This window comes from Coregonus clupeaformis, chromosome 7 (assembly GCF_020615455.1).
Source record: "Coregonus clupeaformis isolate EN_2021a chromosome 7, ASM2061545v1, whole genome shotgun sequence".
NCBI classification, from domain to species: domain Eukaryota; kingdom Metazoa; phylum Chordata; class Actinopteri; order Salmoniformes; family Salmonidae; genus Coregonus; species Coregonus clupeaformis.
In genome coordinates this window covers 14552629-14578377 of record NC_059198.1, presented here as the reverse complement: position 1 = coordinate 14578377, position 25749 = coordinate 14552629, and the positions used below count along the sequence as shown (strand labels likewise).

At 41.6% G+C, this 25749-nt stretch overlaps 1 protein-coding gene across 1 annotated transcript in view; it reads right to left on the bottom strand.

Annotated features, from left to right (window-relative positions):
• Positions 1-8838: 8838 nt before the first annotated feature.
• The window catches only part of LOC121569930 (cadherin-7-like), a 143339-nt gene continuing 126428 nt past the window's right edge, over positions 8839-25749 (bottom strand). Inside the window, exons 10-12 of the mRNA XM_041881275.1 lie at positions 17239-17356; positions 14574-14825; positions 8839-10943 (exon numbers count right to left, since the gene is read on the bottom strand). Of these exons, the coding sequence (XP_041737209.1) occupies positions 10429-10943; positions 14574-14825; positions 17239-17356 (885 nt within the window). The 3' untranslated portion in view covers positions 8839-10428. The remainder of the gene's footprint in view (positions 10944-14573; positions 14826-17238; positions 17357-25749) is intronic.

Sequence of the window (25749 nt, the reverse complement as noted above, 5' to 3'; positions counted from 1 at the left end):
ACGAACAAAACAACAAAACGATACGTGACGTCCTTGGCAATAGACACTAACCAAACACGGAACAAGATCCCACAACACACTGTGGAAAACAGGCTGCCTAAGTATGGTTCCCAATCAGAGACAACAAGCAACAGCTGATACACGTTGCCTCTGATTGAGAACCACACCGGCCAACATAGAAACAAATGAACTAGATAATCACCCTAGCACACAAAACACATAGAAACCACACACCCTGGCTCAACATAACAGAGTCCCAGAGCCAGGGCGTGACATGTTGCTCTCCACTTTCTGGAGGATCGAATTTTGAAATCAGTGGAAATAGAATATGATAGCTAAAGAGATGGAGAAAACACCTGTCTCCGGATTACATCTTCAAACTAAGGGCAACCATCGCATCCGTGACAGGGAGACGCATCCATCATGCATGATGTATACGGGTAAGATAGTCTAGTTAACTACATTTTCAGATATGACATGTTTCTAATTTTGACAGAAAGTGGTTTCATTTCAAGTTAAAGTGTACTGTTAGCTAGCTAGCTTATTATTCGTATCTCAGAGCCATTTACTTGCTAACATTGAACCTGGTTGGTTAGCTACCTGCAGATTCATGCAGGTTAGTAACGTCATGAGTTGGGATCATGGTTAATTGTTTAGCTTGGCTTTGCTTGGCTAGTTAGAGCCTAATGTTAGCTAGCTAACATTGAACCTGGTTGGTTAGCTACCTGCAGATTCATGCAGGGTAGTAATGTCATGAGTTGGGATTATGGTTCATTGTTTACCTAGCTAGCTAGCTACATATCTTAACAAAAGACTTCACTATGCAAGTAACCATTTCGGGTGCGTTCGTAAATTCAGTCTGAGTAATTAAATTGTTGCCAGCAGCACAGTTACAATCACCAACGCTCTGGATAACATGAAAACAGCCTAAACAGCTCTGCTAGGGCGAGTAAAATGGTCAGTGTGGTGTTCTCTCATTAAATGACAATTTTACTTGCCCTAGCAGAGCTGGTTAGGCTGTTTTCATGTTATCCGGAAATAAACAATGAACCATAATCCCAATTTTGTGTCTGGAAGTAGCCAGCATGCTAGCCAATGTTAGCCAGTTAGCTGGGGTGCTTGACTGCCGTTGTGAGGTTAGAACGCTCGGATCAACCCTACTCATCGGCCAGAGCGTCAAGTGTGTGCTCTAAACGCTTCGAGAGCGAAATGAGATGGGGTGGGGCTAAAGCTTAAGAGGGTGTGAACGATGCTGAATGGGTGTAGACAAAGAAGGGCTCTTCAATAGGTACCAAAATATTCAAAGGTCATTTTCTCAAAAGTGAGATTAAAAGTTTATCAACTTTCAAGGCAGAATTACTTTCCCATTGTTCCCTTAAATTCAGTGTATACCATTTCGTAGCTCTGTTTCTCTGCTTTTATCGGTCGGTCACATATGTGAAAACGACATGTTTCTATGTTTTGTGGTAAAAAGTATAAAGGGCTCTATTCAATCTGCATAGTTCAGCTTTACAGTGTGATTGAAAATGAAAGGCACAGTTCCTGCTTTAGCGGAGACTGCATTCACAGGAAAAGCTGCATAAGTCGGCTCAATCGGAAATTACACTACCGGTCAAAAGTTTTAGATCACCTACTGATTCAAGGCTTTCTATTTATTTTTACTATTTTCTACATTGTAGAATAATAGTGAAGACAACAAAACTATGAAATAACACATATGGAATATATTTTAGATTTTAGATTCTTCAAATAGCCACCTGTTGCCTTGATGACAGCTTTGCACACTATTGGCATTCTCTCAACCAGCTTCATGAGGTAGTCACCTGGAATGCATTTCAATGAACCGGTGTGCCTTCTTAAAAGTTAATTTGTGGAATTTCTTTCTTTCTTAATGCATTTCAGCCAATCAGTTGTGTTGTGACAAGGTATGGGGGGGTATACAGAAGATGGTCTTTTACCAAATAGGGCTAAGTCCATATTATGGGAAGAACAGCTCAAATAAGCAAAGAGAAACTTACTTACATACTTTAAGACATGAAGGTTAGTCAATAAGGACAATTTCAAGAACTTTCAAAGTTTCTTCAAGTGCAGTCGCAAATACCATCAAGCGCTATGATGAAACTGTCTCTCCTGAGGACCGCCACAGGAATGGAAGACCCAGAGTTACCTCTGCTGCAGAAGATAAGTTCATTAGAGTTACCAGCCTCAGAAATTGCAGCCCAAATAAATGCTTCACAGAGTTGAAGTAACAGACACATCAACATCAACTGTTCAGAGGAGAATGTGTTAATCAGGCCTTCATGGTCGAATTGCTGCAAAGAAACCACTACTAAAGGACACCAATAAGAAGAAGAGACTTGCTTGGGCCAAGAAACACGAGCAATGGACATTAGACCGGTGGATATCTGTCCTTTGGTCTGGAGTCCAAATTGGAGATGTTTGTTTCCAACCACCGTGTCTTTGTGAGACGCAGAGTAGGTGAACAGATGATCTCCGCATGTGTATTTCCCACCGTAAAGCATGGAGGAGGAGGTGTTATTGTGTGGGGGTGCTTTGCTGGTGAAACTGCGATTTATTTAGAATTCAATGCACACTTAACCATCTGGTTTGGGCTTAGTGGGACTATCATTTGTTTTTCAATAGGACAATGACCCAACACACCTCCAGGCTGTGTAAGGGCTATTTGACCAAGAAGGAGAGTGATGGAGTGCTGCATCAGATGACCTGGCCTCCACAATCCCCCAACCTCAACCAAATTGAGATGGTTTGGGATGAGTCAGACCGTAGAGTGAAGGAAAAGCAGCCAACAAGTGCTCAGCATATGTGGGAACTCCTTCAAGACTGTTGGAAAAGCATGGTTGGTTGGCTGGTTGAGAGAATGCCAAGAGTGTGCAAAGCTGTCATCAAGGCAAAGGCTGGCTAATCTCAAATATAAAATATAGTTTGATTTGTTTAACACTTCTTTTGGTTACTACATGATTCCATATGTGTTATTTCATAGTTTTGATGTCTTCACCATTATTCTACAATGTAGAAAATAGTAAAAATAAAGAAAAACCCTTGAATGAGTAGGTGTTCTAAAACTTTTGACCGGTAGTGTACTTTTACATTTCTATCGCAGAATGACATCATCAATGATGACATCATCAAAAGTTAAACAATTGAAAAACACTGATTTTCAAGCACTTTGAGATTCAAGGTGACATGGGGAGCAAGAAAATACCCTCCCTCTGGCATAAAAACTTGTTGCAGGATTTGAAAATAAATCAATGAAATGTATTTATAAAGCTCTTTTTACATCAGCAGTTGTCACAAAGCGCTTATACAGAAACCCAGCCTAAAACCCCAAAAACCCCAAAGAGCAAGCAATACAAATGTAGAGGTATGGTGGCTAGGAAAAGGTCTCTAGAAAGGCAGGGATCTAGGAAGAAACCTAGAGAGGAATCTGGCTCTGAGAGGTGGCCTCTTCTGGCTGTGCCGGGTAGAGATTATAAGGGTGAATGGCTATTAAGGCCAGATGAAAATCACTGTTTTTTACTTTTACTTCTTTAAAAAAAACCTTTCTTCTCATTTTTTCAACCACAGATCATAGAAATGCGCCGTTTTCACATATGTACACATTGGTATGGTGCTGGAGATAATGAATTTGAGGTTGAAAAGTGGTGGAATTACCCTTTAACTAATAAAAGGCTTCTAATTTCTCCAGCTGGCCTGCTCCCGTTTTTATTACCCTCTCAACACAACTCTGTGATAAGTCATTATATCCTCACTTGCTACAAGGCCTCATGTTACACAGAAAATCATGTTTCGATAATGGATCAAATTTGAATTCATTTGAAGTTTCTTATTCTATTTAAATTCTTGTAGAATTTCTTTCTAATTTTCTCGCTTCTTCTACGTCTTTGGCCTACTTTTGGAATCCTCTCTAATACCCGGGGTGCCCAAGGAGTAATCTGTTGCACTCACACCTCACAAGAGAATTATTTATATTGTGCAGGTCTGGGATCAGTCTAATTTGGATGGAACCGTACACAGCCCTCAGGCTTGACATGTCTCTCGCTGAAGGCCCGGGCACTGTGAGAGGCATTGAGAGAAACAGAGAATAAAACATAGTGCTGCAAGGCCCTTTGATCTTACTTTCCCCCATTTTCTCTTGTTCAAAGGACCAGCAGCGAGGGGAGAAAAGTCACAGTCGAGGCGGAGGCCGTCTCCCTGCTAACGCAGAGCACCCTGGGACGGACGGCCAGAGGTCTAGGTGGGGAGTTTTGTCTGTGAAAAGGGAAAAAAGTAGAAGACTTCAGCTATGAAGTTTTGTTTCATGATGGGTGAACTTGTAAATAAATATTCACTGGTTTACATAAGTGAGGACTGACTCCCCAGATAGCTGCAGAGTTTTAATTACATGTCAACTTGACTTGATAGGTTCGCTTGCTCTGCATTCATTACATTGTTGAGCGAGTGGCACTGGAGGAAAACAAATGCGGCATGCATTGACACGTTGCTTATCCTTACTGTAAAAAAAAACTTGTACTGAAAAGGCCAAAATGGGGTACTGTCCCTTTAAGAGCTGCTAGTGCCCCTGGGAGTTAAAAATGTCTATCTGGAAAGGTTGGCATCATAGAGATAGATAGAGGACTCATCATGGATACAACCCATTTTAGCATAGACATTGCCATTGAGGGCTTCCACCATTTTAAAGTAGTCAACTGGGTGGGGATTCCTATGAGTTGGAAGCAATCAGCCAATGAAGAAGGAGAAAATGGATTACTTTAAAATGGACATAGACTCAATGGCACTGCCAAAACTTTCACGGATGTGATAATGGCACGTTGGCCTGTTGTTCACACGGTTATATACCCTTCATTGGCTACAATGGTCCCACCTGGTCTCACATCCTCCCGCCTGCCTTCCATCTTTGTGAACATGTATTTCCATTGTTAAAGCGGCGACTCAAATTTCCTGTCAATATAATAGACAATTTCTCCTGACATAAAAATTGGGTTTGACTAGATGGGATACAGCTTTTGTCAGATTTGACTTTTCATAGCACGTTAGGAGAACATATGCAGCAGGTTAGGGAAATTAACATAGCAGATTAGGATAATTAGGTTAAGGTTAGGAAAAAGGTGATGATTATGGTTAGCTAAAATGTAAAAAAATATCCACCTTTGACTTTAATTTGACAAAAGCTGTATCCCTTCTAGCCATGACCCTAAAAACCTCTCACATGCCAACTTCTCCAGCAGCAGTTAATCCTTTTCTTTGATTTGTGTGTGTCAAAGAAGCAAACGTGAGTAAATATATTTTTTGTTTGTTTTGAGTGCATTTCCCTTTGTTCTTTTGGCGGGTAAATCTGGTTGTAATAATATATGACGAATTCTGTTAATTAGTGCTTGATATTGCCGGTCTGAGTTATGAAATTACTTAAAGCCCCCCTGCAGTCTTTGTAATTTTAACTCCCAAAAATATTTTGGGGATTTTCCTTAAGCTCTTTTGGCCCTTGAAATGCTCAGTCTGATCGTTTGGGGATTAGGAAACAAATTGGAAGATATTGGCTGATAGGATGGTCTAGAGCCCACCCACTTTCCGAGATGAACAGTCATTGATTTTGTTATATAATCAAATCAAGTTGTGATGTCATGATGTGGGCCAAAAGTTCCATCCCACCTGAATAGGCTGAAATTCCAGGCATTTTTTTCAAAGAGCTCTTACACAAAAAGGGCATTATCATCATTTTCAACCTCATAGTGTGGACATCTCATAAAACAAACAGGAAATTCACGTTTTTAACTGCACTGCCCCTTTAAGATAAATTGAGATGTTGAAATTCCTAAGATGAATTCTGATTGTTATATTTGCCATTATTGAATCATGTGAAAATATCTTTATGATAATTACATTTATGCATTATGGCATTTTGTTGATTGTTTGTTTGTTCTCTGATTTTCATTCCAGCACATGCTGAATAAATTAAAACTCACCAAGAGTGACACCAAGGAATATCCAACTCTGTGTCCTTCCTTCTGCCAAACCATCTTACCGTGGTTCAAGAGCCAGCCAGAAACAGCAGTCTCTGAGGATTTGGGAAACATACTGTATTATTGGAGAAATGTTAAGGTGAAAATATAGAGCATACACAACCCCATAGAGCATTATAATGTTATACTGAGAAACCTGTTTTACCATTACAGAAAATGATTGCAACTGCAGGCAGTCAAGAGGTTAGACTCCATTAGTAGTGTTCCAATGGAGCAGTGTTCCAATGGAAATAATACCCTCCCTTGTCTCTAAATATTGCCCACTCCTCATCAAAGCAATTTGTTGGTGATAAAGGGTTATGATAACATGGAACGTCAAGGGCCTGAAGATACCCCACCAAGCCTCAGGGACCAGCAGGGTGTAATCTGCCGCGGTACAGATTGAGTCCCTGATAACAGCGTGTCCCTGAATGCTCTTCAGTGCCCCCAGGCTCAGGTCTCTGGAGACACCTTTTCCTGATTTTGATTGACAGGTGCAGTCTGGTCATTATCAACCATTAACACTGCATTAAAGGATGCTATTTGAAACTACTGTAGAAACTCAATACCATCTCTGTCAAAAAACATAAGGATACTAGTATCATTAGTAAGTATGAATGTCCAAGAGTAAGGTTTTATTACAATGGCAGGATTATGAGAAATATAATGGGTGTGGATGGATTACCAAGTGACGGATCTACAGTACAGTATGACACTCAAATATAATTAATTTTTCATTGTGAGACTATGAGAGGGGGGTTTGAGGAAGACGAAAGACAGCCTGATTATGAACGTATGTGACATGACAATTAATCATCCCTGTTTCCACATGCAAATGGGCTGGGTGTCAGGATGGTACTGTGTGTGAGTGGTGTTTGGTATGTGGTGAGTGTTTGGAATAGACTATGAGTCTGCCTCAGTCAATGAGTTCAAGCATCTAGTAATAAGAATCCAAACATAATCTTTAGATCAACAAGAATATGTATGTTGGAGTGATGGAGTAGCACTTTTATGTAAATTACACATTTCTGAAAGGATTTATTGTCTGTCAAATGGTATGGTACTGTAAAACACATATTCAAGGGCAGATTTGACTGCTTATAACTCAAACAGTTGGGTACAGTCTTTGAACAAATCTTTCTAAATTAGTTAATTGGATTGTGAAAAAAAGTTCACCAATCAGTGGCTCTTCGCATTACAACTCTTGAGTGGCCAATACGACAAAGTACTGTCAGTAGCAGCACCAAAAGGAATACACATGCTTATCTTCGCTTTTCATGGCTCATGGTTCATATTCCTCAGATGTTCAACCCTTTGCTTTTCTTCAAAGCTTCAGAAACTATGTCAATACCTGTAAGGAGACTGAGCATATTTACCGGCCCAAGTGAAGATGCATAACAACCTCATTGCATGCTGTTGCATCACAGTGAATTACGGTACTGTCAATTTTATTCATGCACCTCGGCGAACTGTCGAGAAAGAGCCCGAGAAGCTGCCTCTTCTCCATATTGCATCACAAAACGTTATCAATACAGAGGAAACCATGCAGTGAGCTATTCATGCGCAAAATTATTCCTGTGTCAAATCATCGTCAATTACCGAAATTCGGTAATAACGATGATTAAAAACAACAACAAAATCTTATTAAGGGCTGAAGCATTACAGATTGTGTGCTAGAAATTTAAAGGAAATTTAAGATTGAGCCTACATATACAGCATTTTCCGTGAATGCAGTCTTCGCGACCACAGGAACATTGCCTTTAATTCCCTAAGACTTTCTATTAAGGTTCTGGTCTGATTAACTATTCATTGTAAATAGATGGGTTTGGGGCGCTGGGCATTTGAGTGCAGCTATTTCTCACTATAGAGCTGGCTTATAAAGCTCTCTGTTCCATATTTAGTTGATTAAAGGGAAGGTTCCAGAGGCCAAGGTAAGGTTGACACTGGAGTTGAAGATAACATTCAATCATTCAACCAGATATGACATCTCATATTCAGTAGTTTATGATCAGAAAATCCAGTAAAATCTCCATTATCTTTACTGCAAGTAAATTGGATGAATTCCTCCTTATAAGTTAATAAAGAAATTGCATTACTGATTAGGTCAAACCTATATCTTTATGGTTTGATAAATAATTACTTTAAAAGGGAAATCGTGGTAAGCACTGTAGGTAATGCCTTTATAACTAATGACTGAGCAATATACAACCCCCTGGTCTCTCTCTCTTTCTCGCTCAACACAGACACAAACACACACAGAGTACACACACACACACATCATAGGGCCTGCAAAAATGTGTGTGAATGCGACTGCCCAGAACTATTTGCACACACAGATAAGAGGCTGATCCCACCACAGGAGGAGCGCCTGGCTAATTTGCAAAAGGCTCTTTAAGAGGGTCGACAGTGTGCGAGCCATTCATCACACACGCCTCTGCAAAGCATCAAGTCTGCCGCTTTGTCTCCGACGGGCCTTTCAAGTACAAAGCCTCATCGAGAGGAGACGTGAAAAAAATAGAAAACTCTCTCTCTCCTCCTCCCTCTGTATCCCTCGTTCTCCTCCTCCCTCTCTATCCCCCCCATCTGGATCCCAGAGTTGTGCAAAAGCAAAGAAAATGTGTGTGTGTGTGTGTGTGTGTGTGTGTGAGATGCCTGCTGATATTCATGCCAGGCAGAAATGCAGCTCTGCAGCTCTGCATCTCCATCTCCTCAAACAGCCCATCATTTATTTCTCTCAAAGCATATGTGGTTCACCTTGATAATATAATGAAACACTGACATATCATAGATTTGATGTTCAAAAGAACTGAAAGACGTCCCCTCAGTCTTTTGAGGAACTGAATGTCCTTTTTATTGTCAGCAAAAAGGATAAAAACATCTGCCACCATCACATAGTTCTGCTTCTTCAAAATAAATATGAATACTTTTTTGATTAACTTGTTGACTTCCAATGGGAACAGTTCAAAAGGCATTTTGTTTGAAAGAAAATGCTTCCTTTGCCTCCCGTATTCCTGCCATACAGTGTGTCCTTTATCATCAATGAACAAAATGTCTGCCATGGGCGGACTTGATTTCATTCTGCAGAATCATTTTGGGACAAGCGGATTTACTGCAGTTACTGTGAAATATTTGTTGTTGTTGTTGTTGTTGTTATGTAACCATAGCCGCAGGAAGTAGGGTGCTGAGGGTGCTGCAGCACCCTCTGAAAAATCGGAATAAAAAATAGATATCTATAGATAAAAAGTAAATGAGTGCACTGGGCCTTTACTAGTCCTGTATTAGCGGACCGATATAGCCGTCTATAGCGTGGACAAAAATCCATTCAAACAAGCCTTCACTTTACTCAAGTCTAAGTTGCAAGTATATTGCACGGTCCAACACAACGTCAACTAAATTCCTTGGGCAAGAGTGGACCGTGAATTCCAAATTCCTTTGCAAATAATGGAAAATACTTTATTTGAAGGTTCAATCCAGATATGGATTTTCCATCTCAACCATAATGTTACATCATTGTTATTACATCAGTATTACATAAAATTGGACTTGTCAATAGAAAGAGTCAGGCCTAAGGAAAATAGACTCAAAGGCAAACACCACAATGTAACAGCTGTAAAATGCTATGTTAAGAGGAGAAGGTAAACACTTTCCTGCACCAATCGAAGGATACACACAGATCAGTTGCATTATTTTTCTCAGACCACAGTACACACAATTTCTTGTAGACACGAGGTCAGATTTCAAACCTCTCGCAAGAATTTAACAGTAGTGGTTCCCCTTCAACCAATCTGTACACTACTTGTCACATATAGCACTGAAAGATATGACTGACTGATTTCTCTTGGTTTGTTTTTTCTCCGCGAGTCTGTGACTTAATAAGAGTTTCCTCCGTAATCTGAAAAACACCAAACAAAAACATTGACACTCTTGAGGACTTTCAAATGAATAGTTGAGTGACTACTCTACTGATTAGCCGCCGGGGACCGAGCACTTTAGCAGAAAGTGTCTTTTTTTAAATTTATTTTATTTTTACAAAAAGAGCAAGGGAATGCATCAAAACAAGACTGCTGGGTCTGTGCCCATCACAGGAATGAGAGAACAGGTGCCTCCACATAAATATACTGTAGCCTACCACATACACAGTCGATTGCTGGACCCCAGCCCAACTTTGAAACCTTTTAATGTTTTTGCTCACAAGGTTTCCTTTTCAGTCAAAACTTGCCAAGTCACCCTTTTTGAAAATCCAAAATCCAAGGCAAGTAAACAAACCAAACCTTTTAAGTCAAGATGTTTTTCCTTTCTCACTTTTGTTCTCTCAGACTCTCACACCCTTGACTTTGGCAGATTAGTTGTTATTTTAATTTTTTTATCACAATACATTACTATTGTTGATTTTTGTTCAGGAAAATGTTGGCTATGAGAACACGTTGTTGCCGTCGCCGTACAGGTCGGCTAGCTTTTTGAAACGCGGCCCCCAGTTGCTGAGATAGTCGTAGTTCTGCTCTGAGTCTGTACTTAGTGACTCCAGGGAGCTTAACGACTCAGCTACCGAACCATTCCCCTCGAAGGCATATGTCTGCAAAGAGTCATATGGCGGAGCTGACGGATCAACATCTGCGTCCTTTAGCCGGTCCCAAATGAACTCTCGGAACACCACGTTGTCCGGCAGGGTCTTGTAGACGGGAAGCGAGGAGGAGGATGTCGGGTAGGGGAAGAAGTTGGGGGTGTCAGGGGTGACGTCTCGCCGGACCTTGGGGTCTCTGATGACGTTGAGGTTGCGGAGGGCCACCATGTCGAAGGCCTCCGTGTCCTCCTCTCCTCCACCTTCGTCGTCGTAGCGGACGATGTTCTCCCTCACGTCCCTCTCCTCCTCCAGGATCAAGGGCTCCTTTTTCCTCCGACGCATCGACACAATCAGCAGCACCATCACTGAACAAGGGAAGAGAAGAGTCTGGGTCAATGTTTATTCACCATCAGCATTAGCATACTTGCAATGACCTATTGTTATTCAATATAAAGGCACAGTACATTTGGATGATACATCTACGTAAAATAATAGCCCATATTTGATGAATGTGAAATTAAAATGTTGAAACAGTTCAGATGAATATGTCCTTGCATCAATACATTTCTCTCCTACATCCTCCATTTTGCGCACCACTTCCAAAATGACAGAAAACTTCCCGTAACCGGAATTTCTGAACTTCCAGGCGCCCCTCTCCAATCCCTGGTCCCATATATTATTGCTGAAAATAACTCTCCACACCGAAGCAAACTGGCAAATGTCTAATGATCCTTCATCCATCAATGTCGCACTGGTGCCAGTGAAATATCGCACTGTGGGACCATATTTCTTCCCTTTGCTGCGTCTGGCTTCCGCAGGCTAGAGAGAATGGCCTGGGAAAGCGAAGGCAAACACCGCTTCACACCTCGTAATAAGAGAGCAAATGGAGAAGATGGAAGGGGTGGGGCTGTTACATAAATGGCTCGGGGAGACGCTGATGAATGGAGAGCCTTCTGACTGCTGTTTGGTGACTGGCTTTCTGAATGCATGGCTCTAATAGCTACAGTGTGTTACTACTCAACCATGGTTTAATCTGTCAATACCACTGGTCTGTTGCCCTCACTACTGCTACTACCGCTGGCCATGATTTGGAATGTTGATATCATTTTCTATGCGTGTAATTGTATAGCTTTTGTGAAATTCTATGTTGAAAGATGACACATCCCTTGGAATCTACGAGGTGAATAGTATATTGGTTTGCCTCTGATTGTATAGTTGCTTAAAGCTCTCCAGATTCCATTCATTTCGGTAATGCTTTTCCAGATTAATCATGATATGGCGGCACATTGAAAGAGAATATCTTCATTGCTTTCCAGCAAAGCTTTTAGGGTTGAATACCTAGAAGACGCTATGCTGTGCGTCATCATCACATACTGGGTGTTGGCCAGGAGCCAATCATGCCTTACGAGTGGCTGTAGGAAGATGGCTGAGCATACAAAAGAACCCACTGTGACAGTCATCAAGTGGCTTCAATACAATGACCACCACACTGGACATTATTCAGCCAGCCTTCATATAAATAAATACCCTCTTTATAGTGGATCTACACTGTATAGATGCAGATGGCAAATCAAAAACAACCTGGATTTGCTGTAATTCAATTGTTTAAAAGATCCATCAAGCACAATCAATACTGTGCAAGCAGAGTTTTCTGTGCTGCCCTGGCTCTCCTTGGTAGTGTACATCATTATAATGAACTGAAGCAAAACGCCCCCTCCTCATCATCACCACTCTGCCTCTCCTCTAGCTTGCTTAGCTCTGTCAAAACCTCAGGCTGATTATTCACTGCCTGTGTCACTTACAAACCACAAACCTCCCATATTTCTGCATAATTATAAAGACAACTACATTCTGATGACAAAAGGACTAATGGACACATCATTATGAGGACAATATGTCTTATGGAGACAATAATGTTTATGTCAATAAAATTATACATTTGGTGTATTGCCTATACTCAACTACTGTTAACACAACAGTAGTTGTGTTAATCATCACTAAATCAATCAGTAAGTCATATATACACGAGTAGCTGGGACTGTGGTCCTCTACTTTTTCATATTCAGGCAAATTCAGACAGAGTGGCCAGGGTAGTGAGACAATCATTCGGTTTGAGTGACAATAGTCATGGCAACAGACGTCTGGCGCTGAGGGGGTGCTACTTAAAAGCCATAATTGGTCGTGTCTGACAGTACGCATCACCTGACCCGCACCGCAAAAAATAAAAAGTTGCTAAATCGTTTCAAATAATGACTTGCCAACTTTCTTTTGCAGTGTCAATGTGACTATGACCATGGGGACATTCATCTCCAAAAAGGATTTAGATTAAGGCAAAAAATATGTGGGAAGAAATATATAATATTTTGAGGCTGTACAACTTAGTGGAAGACATAGAGGACATGTCTTCTAAATGATAACAGTAGATGTGTTACTTAAATGTCATACGGACCTAAAATTAATGACAGTCCAGTTTAATAGAAAAACAGTACATAGCCACCCACAACCACACACACAATAGTCACACATAACCATATGGTAGGTAAGTGAGCTGGTGAGTGGTTGAAACTCATGGACATTGTGAAGAGGGCTCTTATCAATCAACAAAGAAAACAGGTTGGTACATCTCAAGGAGTTGCTGTTCAATTTTCACATGCGATCTTAGCCACCCGTCATTATAGCTACTCTACTCAGTGATGAAAGATGAATAGAAGTTGTTGGTGTGGGGATGGAGTCCCTACTTTTCTTTGATGAGAGAGAGAAGAGCGAGAGAAAGAGAGATTGTGAAGTCTGTTCTGCTCTACTACGGCTGGAGGACACCTGTGCTGACAGCACCTGAGGATGACAGCAGCAGCACCTCTGGTCTTTTTCTGAGCTCTCCTCTCAACCAAAACAATGCAATCACACGCAATCACATCCCCAATTACAGCAGCGCAGATTGAAATAGGCCTTGATGGAGGCACACAAGATCTGGGAGCCAGGACGGGAAGGGTTGTGCACAGGGTGTTAATGCAAGGGGGTTGGAGGAGGGTCGAACAGGGAGAAGGGGAATGGGATAGAAGAGAAGGAGAAGTGGATGATAGAGAGAATGGAGTAGAAGGAGACTAAGTTAAGCAGCACAGACAAGGACACGTGAGCCCACGGACAGCGCATGCACGCAGACACACACACAGACACAGAAACAGGCTTGGACTGGAGGCCATTCATTCTAAGCCTGAGGCCTGGGGCCATGGAGTCTTTTCATTAGCAATGCTGGGTTCAGAGCCCCGTCACTACGTCTTTCCCGTGTTGCTCTTTTCAATCTCTCATTCATTACAAAAAGTATTCTCCTTAGCAATACAAATTAAGCAAATTTTTGCGAATTTAAATGAAAGTGAGTTTTGGCTGACCCTATCAAAAAACCAAAATGTTTGTTATTGTATATCCTATTTAGACTCCATTTCAACGTTTAATTAAGTTTGCCAGCGCATTAAAGTATTCTTCTGACTGTGCTCTGATGTGGTATAAAAACCCTGTCTCTGGACTTCATGGGCAATCATTTGTGAGGGTTCGCTGCTGCATTTTCTTTGTTGCTAAGTTAATTAAATCTAAGTGGAATCATTAATAACAAACGCTCATAGCAAATGTGACTAGTGTTATCATCATGAGAGACACACATCAAAAACCCAGGTACAGTCAAAACCAGCCCAAAATTGAGAATCCTATACCCATATCCTGCCCCTATACCCACAAAGACATTACCATATCTACACACAAAATGTACAATCACATTAGTAAGTTCTTTATTTTTATTTTTATGATCATTCAAGAACTGAAGACAACATAAGAATGTGCATATGTGCAGGTTTGCACAGAATATAGGATTGCATAGCAAATTGATAGGTTAAACATTGCTCCAGGCATGGTGAAGATATGTTGACCTATGTAGACCTGTGAAGAATCTGTGTATCTCAAACATGCACACTGTCTCCAGTAGTTGACATTATGGTTGTTCTTACCCAGGAGTGTAATGATGCAGCCCAGAATGGCGACAAGGGCCCCTGTACTGAGGCCGGCAGGAAGTGTGTACGCCACGACCCCACACGATTGGGCTACGCCGTCCGAGTCACAGTCACACACGCTCACTGATAGGGTGTTGGTGCTACTGAGTGCGGGGCTTCCACTGTCTACGATCAACACAGGCAGTTGGTACAGCACCTGCTCCCGTCTCCGGAACCCTCCACGTTTCGTTACGATGGACGCTGTGTTGTCTGGAAGGGAGGAGCATGATGAACCAGATCAGTCAGGAAGAAGGAAGAAGGGGAAGAGTATGAGATCAAATCCTGCACAGTCCTGATACAAGCTGATATAGTACATTGTCTATATTAGGACAGCATACAGACTGAATGATTTATATAATCTACATACAGTATTTCATTAACTGTGGTATAACAATCAGTGTATACTGTTACTATATACACTGAACAAAAATGTGAACACAACATGTAAAGTGTTGGTCCCGTTTCACGAGCTGAAATAAAAGATACCAGAAAGTTTCCATACGCACAAAAAGCTTATTTCTCTCAAATGTTGTGCACAAATTTGTTTACATCCCTGTTAGTGAGCATTTCTCCTTTGCCAAGATAATCCATCCATCTGACAGGTGTGACATATCAAGAAGCTGATTGAACAGCATGATCATTACATAGATCATCAAGGACATCAACCACCCGAGCCACTGCCTGTTCACTCTGCTATCATCCAGAAGGCGAGGTCAGTACAGGTGCATCAAAGCTGGGACCGAGAGACTGAAAAACAGCTTCTATCTGAAGGCCATCAGACTGTTAAATAGCCATCACTAGCACATTAGAGGCTGCTGCCTATAGACATAGACTAGAAATCACTGGCCACTTTAAGAAATGGAACATTAGTCACTTTAATAATATTTACATATCTTGCATTACTCATCTCATATGTATATACTGTATTCTATACTATTCTACTGTATCTTAGTCCATGCCGCTCTGTCATTGCTCGTCCATGTATATATTCTTAATTCCATTCCTTACTTAGATTTGTGTGTATTGGGTATATGTTGTGAAATTGTTAGATATTACTTGTTAGATATTACTGCACTGTCGGAGCTAGAAGCACAAGCATGTCGCTACACCCACAATAACATCTGCTAAACACATGTATGTGTAAGTTATTTGGCTACTTTAGTTGTGATATAAACCTTATCAAAACATATAGGCCTATGGGCTAGGCTACATGAGGTGTGTGACTATGATTTGGAAAATGTCACAAAAAAAAAGGCATGGCAACAGCTGGGCATCATTCACAAGTGATAATATATCATTCACAAGTGATAGGCTAATATTGTCACCCATCACACTATTCTTGATTTAATCTTGTCTTTACATATACTAAATAATATATGTGTGAATTTTGTTTTGATTTAGAATGGACCATTATCATGCACCTTTCTCGAAACACCTGCAGGATGGTGGGGCCTAGCTACCCAGGCCCACCCATGGCTGCGCCCCTGCCCAGTCATGTGAAATTCATAGATTAGGGCCTAATGAATTTATTTCAATTGACTGATTTCCTTCTATGAACAGTAAAGTCTTTGAAATTGTTGCATATTTTTGTTCAGTATATATGAAATGCTGTATCTCACAGATGACGTTGTCAATTGGTCATTTGCATGAATACATATGGTACAGCACCAGCTACAGCGACTAGTTTTGTAGTTTGTTTTATGTGCCATTATGTTCTCTTTTCATTCACAAAGAGAATACAAGAAAATCAACAGATGGAGCCAATAATTAATATAAGTAAGATATCAAAGATATTCCATTCTCTTCTATGCCACCTGTTGAGAAATTACATTGTTGGTTTGATTTACAAATTTAGTTGACCAGCAATGAAATATGAATCATAACAAGTGAGGAATAGAAGTCCAGACAATATTTACAGAGGAGGAAAATATTTTGTGCAAATGGGCATGAAACCATTAAAGATTAAATTATACTTTCAAATTGGGTCATGACATTTCAAAACCTGTTTTTGCCTCCACACTTCTAAACCTGCATTAACATTCATGGATATTCCTATCCATAAAATGGATTTAAAGGTGAAACAAACATGAATAAGCCATCAGAATCATTCTCAGAAAGTTTGTTTCAGCAACTACTATCTCCTGAGTGGCGCAGTGGTCTAAGGCACTGCATCGCAGTGCTAGCTGTGCCACTAGAGATCCTGGTTTGAATCCAGGCTCTGTCGTAGCTGGCCGTGACCGGGAGACCCATGGGGTGGTGCACAATTGGCCCAGGGTAGGGGAGGGAATGGCTGGCAGGGATGTAGCTCAGTTGGTAGGTGGGCTGGATTCCCACGGGGGGCCAGTATGAAAAATTAAAAAAGTAATGTATGCACTGACAAACTGTAAGTCGCTCTGGAAAAGAGCGTCTGCTAAATGACTTAAATGTACTATCAATCGAAAAGGTATTGAAATGTGAAGAAAACAAGAAAAACTTCTCAATCCATACTTGCAGTACTGTTATGGCCATGGTTGACCCTGGATTTACAGACCTTACACTCTAATCCCTTTTGATTTAACATTTTCCTCACATTCTTCTCTGTTGTGAGTTAATTGGTGTACTTTGACGAGGAGAAAACACCTACCTTTGTTGTCTCTGAGTGTGAAGTTGGAGTTGCCAGCCACAGATGCAGCCAAGGCAAAGTAAAAGCGATGACCACTGGGAGGCTCGTCCTTGTCCACAGCACTGATGGTCTGGATGACCTGTACAACACATAACCACTCTGTGTCACACCCTGATCTGTTTCACCTGTCTTGTGCTTGTCTCCACCCCCCACCAGGTGGCTCCCATTTTCCCCATTATTCCCTGTGTATTTATACCTGCGTTTTCTGTTTGTCTGTTGCTAGTTAGTCTTGTCTTGCCAAGTCTTAGCAGCGTGGTTTCCCGTTTTCCAGTCGCTCTAGTTTCTGATTTCTAGTCCTCCTGGTTCTGACCATTTTGCCTGCCCTGATCCTAACTGCCGTTCTGTCCCTTATTCACGCTGCCTTGGACTATGGACCTCTGCCTGCCCTTGACCTGCTGTTTGCCCCCTGTCTTGTAATAAACATCTGAGATTCAAATGGTTTGCCTCCTGTGTCTGGATCTGGGTCTTATCCTGAGTCGTGTTACTATGATTGTACGGTACATGGAACACACAACCACTCTGATTGGCTGGACCCCTAATGACAACCCCAAATTGTGAAGCTGATTGGTTGATTGATTGATTAATGCAAATTATTAATTGGTTGGGGCTAAGTCCATAGCCACCGTTTCTTTGTTTTATTCCGGAATATCCATAATAATTAACTGTGCTGGTTGAACATGGTGAATTGCTATGCCTTCACATGTTTGGATTAATTTACAAACTAGCATAAATCTCTCTTAACACAAGGCCAAGGCAATAGAGTGAGTAAATTGGTGCAAATAAACTTGATTTAGATTTATGAAATATTTATTTTATAATGTTGGCTATGGTTTTACATCACTTATCACTTGCAGTAAGTGCTTATTTGGCAAGAGGAGCTACTGCAGCTTTTTAGGGATGAGAAAAAAGCTATGGAATCGATTTTCTCAGTAAAACAAATCATATAGTCTATTTTCTTCTCAGGTTACAATGTAGGGACAACTTAGCAATGCCAATGCCAGGTGTGTCAAACAGGAGGAGGTCCAATCTGGCCCGCGGGTGTTTTGAGTAAAACAGTTGAATATTATATATATATACTGTATATATATTACATTTTTGGAAGAAAATACATTTTGGCGGAAAACAAACTCAATATACAAAAATTACTAAAACCAAATTGAAACTGTGTAGAAATTATAATGGACCTACATTAATACAATTTATTGACTGTCTCTTTTTAAGCCAATGTGTCTCATCTTGTCTTCACTGACATTTTCAGCCTATCCCTGACCGTCTGTAATACCTACATGTTTTAAGCAGACCACCATAGTCCCTGTGCCCAAGAACGCCAAGGTAACCTGTCTGAATGACTATCACATCTGTAGCAAAGAAATGCTTTGAAGGTCTGGTCATGGCTCACATCAACACCATCATCCCAGACACCCTGGACCCACTCCAATTCGCATACCGCCCCAACAGATCTACAGATGACGCAATCTCTATTGCACTCCAAACTGCCCTTTCCCACTGGGACAAAAGGAATACCTATGTGAGAATAATCACCAAAATGAAAGCTAGACAGTCAGGGAGCATCGATAGAGGATTTTTAAAAATGTGTATGTTGATGCCGAGGAAACATAACACATTTTCAGTGTGGCCCTCCGAACGGATCTTTTGAAGAAACATTTTGTAGGTTTTACCCTCCTATCTCTTCTTCATTGAGAATAAAAACAGCTTTAGCTGAAGAGGATGGAGGGAAAATGTGTTATCTGTTGTACCAGATACTGAATTATGTCAATAAAGCAAAACACATTGCCACATAAACCTATATCCACTAGCATAACTCCTCATAAACCAACATTTGACATGTAAAATATCTGCTTATATCCATAGCCACAGGAAGATGTTTGGAGGTGGGGGTGCTGTGGGGGTGCAGACAACTATATTGGTCCGCTAATACAGGACTAGTAAAGGCCCAGTGCACTACTTTTGTGAATTATTATTATTTTTAAATAAATGTTTTATTTTATTTGTTGATTTAGATTTTTCAGGGGGTGCTGCAGCACCCTCAGCACCCCTACTTCCCGTGGCTATGCTTATATCTAAGTACAATAAACTAACATTTAGCTTAACAAACTCGACACAGACTTGTGTAAACACCAGCATTATGTAGCAGTCTATGTCTGGTGCTTCTCTAAGTGGCCACATCCCCATGTCCAGTTGCAATATGAGATCCAACTGCTCTGTGAGAGCTAGGATACATCCCAAACTACACCCTATTCCTAATATAGTCAGAGGCTCCCTATTGCACTCCACGCTACCCTTTCCCACTGGGACAAAAGGAATACCTATGTGAGAATGCTGTTCATTCACTACAGCTTAGAGTTCAATACCATAGTGCCCTCCAAGCTCATCACTAAGCTAAGGACCCTGGGACTGAACACCTCCCTCTGCAACTGGATCTTGGATTTCCTGACAGGCCGTCCCAGGAGGTGGGGGTAGGCAACAACACGTCCGCCACGCTAACCATCAACACAGGCGCCCCTCAGGGCTTAGTCCCCTCCTGTACTCCCTGTTCACCAATGACTGTGTGGCCGTGCACGACTCCAACATCATCATTAAGTTTGCCAACGACACAACAATGGTAGGCCTGATCACCGACGACGATGAGACAGCCTATAGGGAGGAGGTCAGAGACCTCAACGTCAACAAGACAAAGGAGCTGATCATGGACTACAGGAAATGGAAGGCAGAGCACGCCCCCATTCACATCGACGAGGCTATAGTGAAGCTGGTCGAGAGCTTCAAGTTCCTCGGTATCCACAGCACTAAGGATCTATCATGGTTCAAACACACCAACACAGTCGTGAAGAGGCCACAAAAATGGAAACTGTTCCCTCAGATCCTCAAAAGGTTCTACAGCTGCACCATTGAGAGCATCTTGACTGGTTGCATCACAGCTTGGTATGGCAACTGCTTGACATCCGACCACAAGGCGCTACAGAGGGTAATGAGGATGGCCCAGTACATCAATGGGACCGATGTCTATGCCATCCAGGACATCTATACCAGGCGGTGTCAGAGGAAGGCCCTAAAAATTGTCAAAGACTCCAGCCACCCAAGTCATAGGCTGTTCTCTCTGCTACCACACGGCAAGCGGTACCGATGCACCAAGTCTGGAACCAACAGGACCCTGAACATAGGCTATCCCAAAGCCGCAAGTCCGCTAAATACAGTAGTTAGTTAAATAGTTAATCAAATAGCTACCCGGACTATCTGCATTGACCCTTTTTGCACAAACTGTTTTTTTGACTCATCACACATGCTGCTACTACTGTTATCGTTACTCATTGTGTATCTATTATTACGTGTTTTACTTTTATATTATTTCTCTATTGTCTTTCTCTCCACATTGTTGGGAAGCATTAAAGCATTTCACCGTTATTCCACACCTGTTTACAAAGCATGTGACAAATAACATTTTATTTGATAATTATTTATAAAAATATCTGTCAGTGGTATTTTGCGTAGAGGGCACACTGACTGGACCAGGCAAGGTGTACGCCCCCCCCCAGCATTTGATTTGATTTTAGCTGCCGTTGATGGACAGGACTCGCAGGAGGTATGTTTTGTAAATTTATTTAATCAAGCTACACTATATATACAAAAGTACGTTGACACCCCTTCTAATTAGTGGATTTGGCTATTTCAGCCACACCCGTTGTTGACAAGTGTTTAACATCGAGCACACAGCCATGCAATCTCCATAGACAAACACTGGCAGTAGAATTATCTTACTGAAGAGCTCAGTGACTTTCAACGTGGCACCGTCATAGCATGCCACCTTTCCAACAAGTTAGTTCGTCAAAGAAAGCCTTCCCAGAAGAGTGGAGGCTGTTATAGCAGCAAAGGTGGGACAAACTCCATATTAATGCCCATGATTTTGGAATGAGATGTTCGACAAGCAGGTGTCCACATACTTTTGTGGTGTATATAGCCAATTGATTCCTTATTGATGAATAAATAAAACATAATGTTTTGTTGTTTCTCTGTAATACTAGCCACCTAGCAATTTTATGAAGTTGGCTTTAACTAGCCAGTTAGATAGGTTTCCAATCTCCCAACCTCATAACTAGCTACACAAAAAAAGGTGTAGAACCATACAGTGTTCTTTGTTTTTTCCCCATAGGGGACCCTTTTTGGTGCTGGGCAGAAACCTTTGCAGAGGGTTCCATCTAGAACCCTCTATGTAGGGTTCTTCAAAGAACCCCCTATATAGGGTTCTTCAAAGAACCCCCTATATAGGGTTCTGCCTAGAACCCTCTATGAAGGGTTCTACCAAGAACCATATTATCTAAAGGTTCTTCCTAGAATGGTCTGTGAAGGGTTCTACCGAGAACCCTTTAATTTTTGGAGGGTTCTTCCTAGAACCCTCTATGAAAGGTTCCATCAGCCTTATTAGCCTTTAAAATTATATGACAATGCATTACGTAAATCATAAGGCCTTTATTTGAAGGCTTAATTATACCCTAACACAGCGGTGTTAGACATCTCCTGGTTTACAGGCTACATCAGGCCTGCAAGTCAAATTATGCTAGCTTGCAAAGTGATGTGTAATTCCTATTGGAATCCAGCCAGAGTTAGGATATCCAACAAGTGGACATTTTAATCACCTACAACATGCATTCAGAATGACCACCAGGGTAAGGAAGACTGAATACAGAGACTACCTCAATCATCTGAACTGGAACAACCATCTTAGTAACTGGTACAATAAATCCAATTACTAACAGATTGGATTTGTTTAGAAAACGGAATGATATTTATCTTTGTGTAGCATAAAATTAATCAACTAAGCAATGTACACGCAAAAACATAGTTTTTATTATTACAGTAAAACAAACAATTTTGAAAATCTCCCTGCAATAGAGCATGCTGGGAAATATTATATATGGTTCTATGTAGAACCCTTCTTGCCTTCCAAATAATCCTTCTTGCCTTCCAAAGAACCATAAAATAAAACTTTCTTCCAAGATGTTTAAGGTTCTAGGTAGAACCATTTGCCTTACAAAGAACCACTGTCTTCCGAAAAGGGTTCTTCTCATCAAAACAGTTCTTGGTAGAACCCTATCCCTCCGCAAAGAACCCTTTTGGAGCCCTTTTTTCTAAGAGTGTACAAAGCCATTTCAGGCTATCAATCAAGTTAGAGTAGCTTGTCTAACTGTCTTAGCTGGCATGCCTGCAATTAATTACGCAAGCAATTACTAAATGTACTGAATAAGACACATTCCTTTCAATCTTTTATTCAGATTTTAGCAGAGATGCAGAGAAGCATATTTTGTTTCTTTAAAAAAAGAACCACCAGTCAGGAGGATACAGACAGCTCAAGAGGTATGCTTAGATACAGTGGGGGGGAAAAGTATTTAGTCAGCCACCAATTGTGCAAGTTCTCCCACTTAAAAAGATGAGAGCGGACTGTAATTTTCATCATAGGTACATGTCAACTATGACAGACAAATTGAGAGAAAAAAAATCCAGAAAATCACATTGTAGGATTTTTAATGAATTTATTTGCAAATTATGGTGGAAAATAAGTATTTGGTCACCTACAAACAAGCAAGATTTCTGGCTCTCACAGACCTGTAACTTCTTCTTTAAGAGGCTCCTCTGTCCTCCACTCGTTACCTGTATTAATGGCACCTGTTTGAACTTGTTATCAGTATAAAAGACACCTGTCCACAACCTCAAACAGTCACACTCCAAACTCCACTATGGCCAAGACCAAAGAGCTGTCAAAGGACACCAGAAACAAAATTGTAGACCTGCACCAGGCTGGGAAGGCTGAATCTGCAATAGGTAAGCAGCTTGGTTTTAAGAAATCAACTGTGGGAGCAATTATTAGGAAATGGAAGACATACAAGACCACTGATAATCTCCCTCGATCTGGGGCTCCACGCAAGATCTCACCCCGTGGGGTCAAAATGATCACAAGATGGGTGACCAAAAATCCCAGAACCAAACGAGGGGACCTAGTGAATGACCTGCAGAGAGCTGGGAGCAAAGTAACAAAGCCTACCATCAGTAACACACTACGCCGCCAGGGACTCAAATCCTGCAGTGCTGCATTTGGATGATCCAGAAGAGGATTGGGAGAATGTCATATGGTCAGATGAAACCAAAATAGAACTTTTTGGTAAAAACTCAACTCATCGTGTTTGGAGGACAAAGAATGCTGAGTTGCATCCAAAGAACACCATACCTACTGTGAAGCATGGGGGTGGAAACATCATGCTTTGGGGCTGTTTTTCTGCAAAGGGACCAGGACGACTGATCCGTGTAAAGGAAAGAATGAATGGGGCCATGTTTCGTGAGATTTTGAGTGAAAACCTCCTTCCATCAGCAAGGGCATTGAAGATGAAACGTGGCTGGGTCTTTCAGCATGACAATGATCCCAAACACACCGCCCGGGCAACAAAGGAGTGGCTTCGTAAGAAGCATTTCAAGGTCCTGGAGTGGCCTAGCCAGTCTCCAGATCTCAACCCTATAGCAAATCTTTGGAGGGAGTTGAAAGTCTGTGTTGCCCAGCGACAGCCCCAAAACATCACTGCTCTAGAGGAGATCTGCATGGAGGAATGGGCCAAAATACCAGCAACCTTGTGTGAAAACCTTGTGAAGACTTACAGAAAACGTTTGACCTGTGTCATTGCCAACAAAGGGTATATAACAAAGTATTGAGAAACTTTTGTTATTGACCAAATACTTATTTTCCACCATAATTTGCAAATAAATTCATAAAAAATCCTACAATGTGATTTTCTGGATTTTTTTTCCTCATTTTGTCTGTCATAGTTGACGTCTACCTATGATGAAAATTACAGGCCTCTCTCATCTTTTTAAGTGGGAGAACTTGCACAATTGGTGGCTGACTAAATACTTTCCCCCCCCCACTGTATGCAGAACAATACTTGGTTTAAATGTAATCTGGCATCTTATGATAATATTATGATATTTGTGTATTAATTATGATGCCATGAAATGTGCCTGTATTTATGATGTGTGTTATGATCCTATGTATTGTGTTTCATAGCTACTTTCCTGAAATTCTACACATTTTGCCATGGGATGGGGAGAGATTTTTGCAGTTGAAAAAGCACATTTTCTGCAATTCTACACATTTTGCCATGACTTGACATTTTGCCATGACTTGTCCCTCTTTCAGGACCCTGTCTTTCAAAGATAATTTGTAAAAATACAAATAACGTTACAGATCTTCATTGTAAAGGGTTTAAACACTGTTTTCCATGCTTGTTCAATGAACCATAAACAATTTATGAACATGCACCTGTGGAACGGTTGTTAAGACACTAACAGCTTACAGACGGTAGGCAATTAAGGTCACAGTTATGAAAACTTAGGACACTAAAGAGGCCTTTCTACAGACTCTGAAAAACACCAAAAGAAAGATGCCCAGGGTCCCTGCTCATCTGTGTGAACGTACCTTAGGCATGCTGCAAGGAGGCATGAGGACTGCAGATGTGGCCAGGGCAATAAATTGCAATGTCCGTACTGTGAGACGCCTAAGACAGCACTACAGGGAGACAGCACGGACAGCTGATCATCCTCGCAGTGGCAGACCATGTGTAACAAAACCTGCACAGGATCGGTACATCCGAACATCACACCTGTGGGACAGGTACAGGATGGCAACATCAACTGCCCGAGTTATACCAGGAACGCACAATCCCTCCATCAGTGCTTAGATTGTCCGCAATAGGCTGAGAGAGGCTGGACTGAGGACTTGTAGGCCTGTTGTAAGGCAGGTCCTCACCAGACATCACCGGCAACAAGGTCGCCTATGGGCACAAACCCACCGGCAAAAAGTGCTCTTCACTGACGAGTCGTGGTTTTGTCTCACCAGGGGTGATGGTCGGATTCACGTTTATCGTCGAAGGAATGAGGATTACACTGAGGCCTGTACTCTGGAGCCGGATCGATTTGGAGGTGGAGGGTCCGTCATGGTCTGGGGCAGTGTGTCACAGCATCATCGGACTGAGCTTGTTGTCATTGCAGGCAATCTCAACGCTGTGCGTTACAGGGAAGACATCCTCCTCCCTCATGTGCTACCCTTCCTGCAGGCTCATCCTGACATGACCCTCCAGCATGACAATGTCACCAGCCATACTGCTCGTTCTGTGCGTGATTTCCTGCAAGACAGGAATATCAGTGTTCTGCCATGGCCAGCAAAGAGCCCAGATCTCAATCCCATTGAGCACGTCTGGGACCTGTTGGATCGGAGGGTGAGGGCTAGGCCCATTCCCCCCAGAAATGTCCGGAACTTGCAGGTGCCTTGGTGGAAGAGTGGGGTAACATCTCACAGCAAGAACTGGCAAATCTGGTGCAGTCCATGAGGAGGAGATGCACTGCAGTACTTAATGCAGCTGGTGGCCATACCAGATACTGACTGTTACTTTTGATTTTGACCCCCCTTTGTTC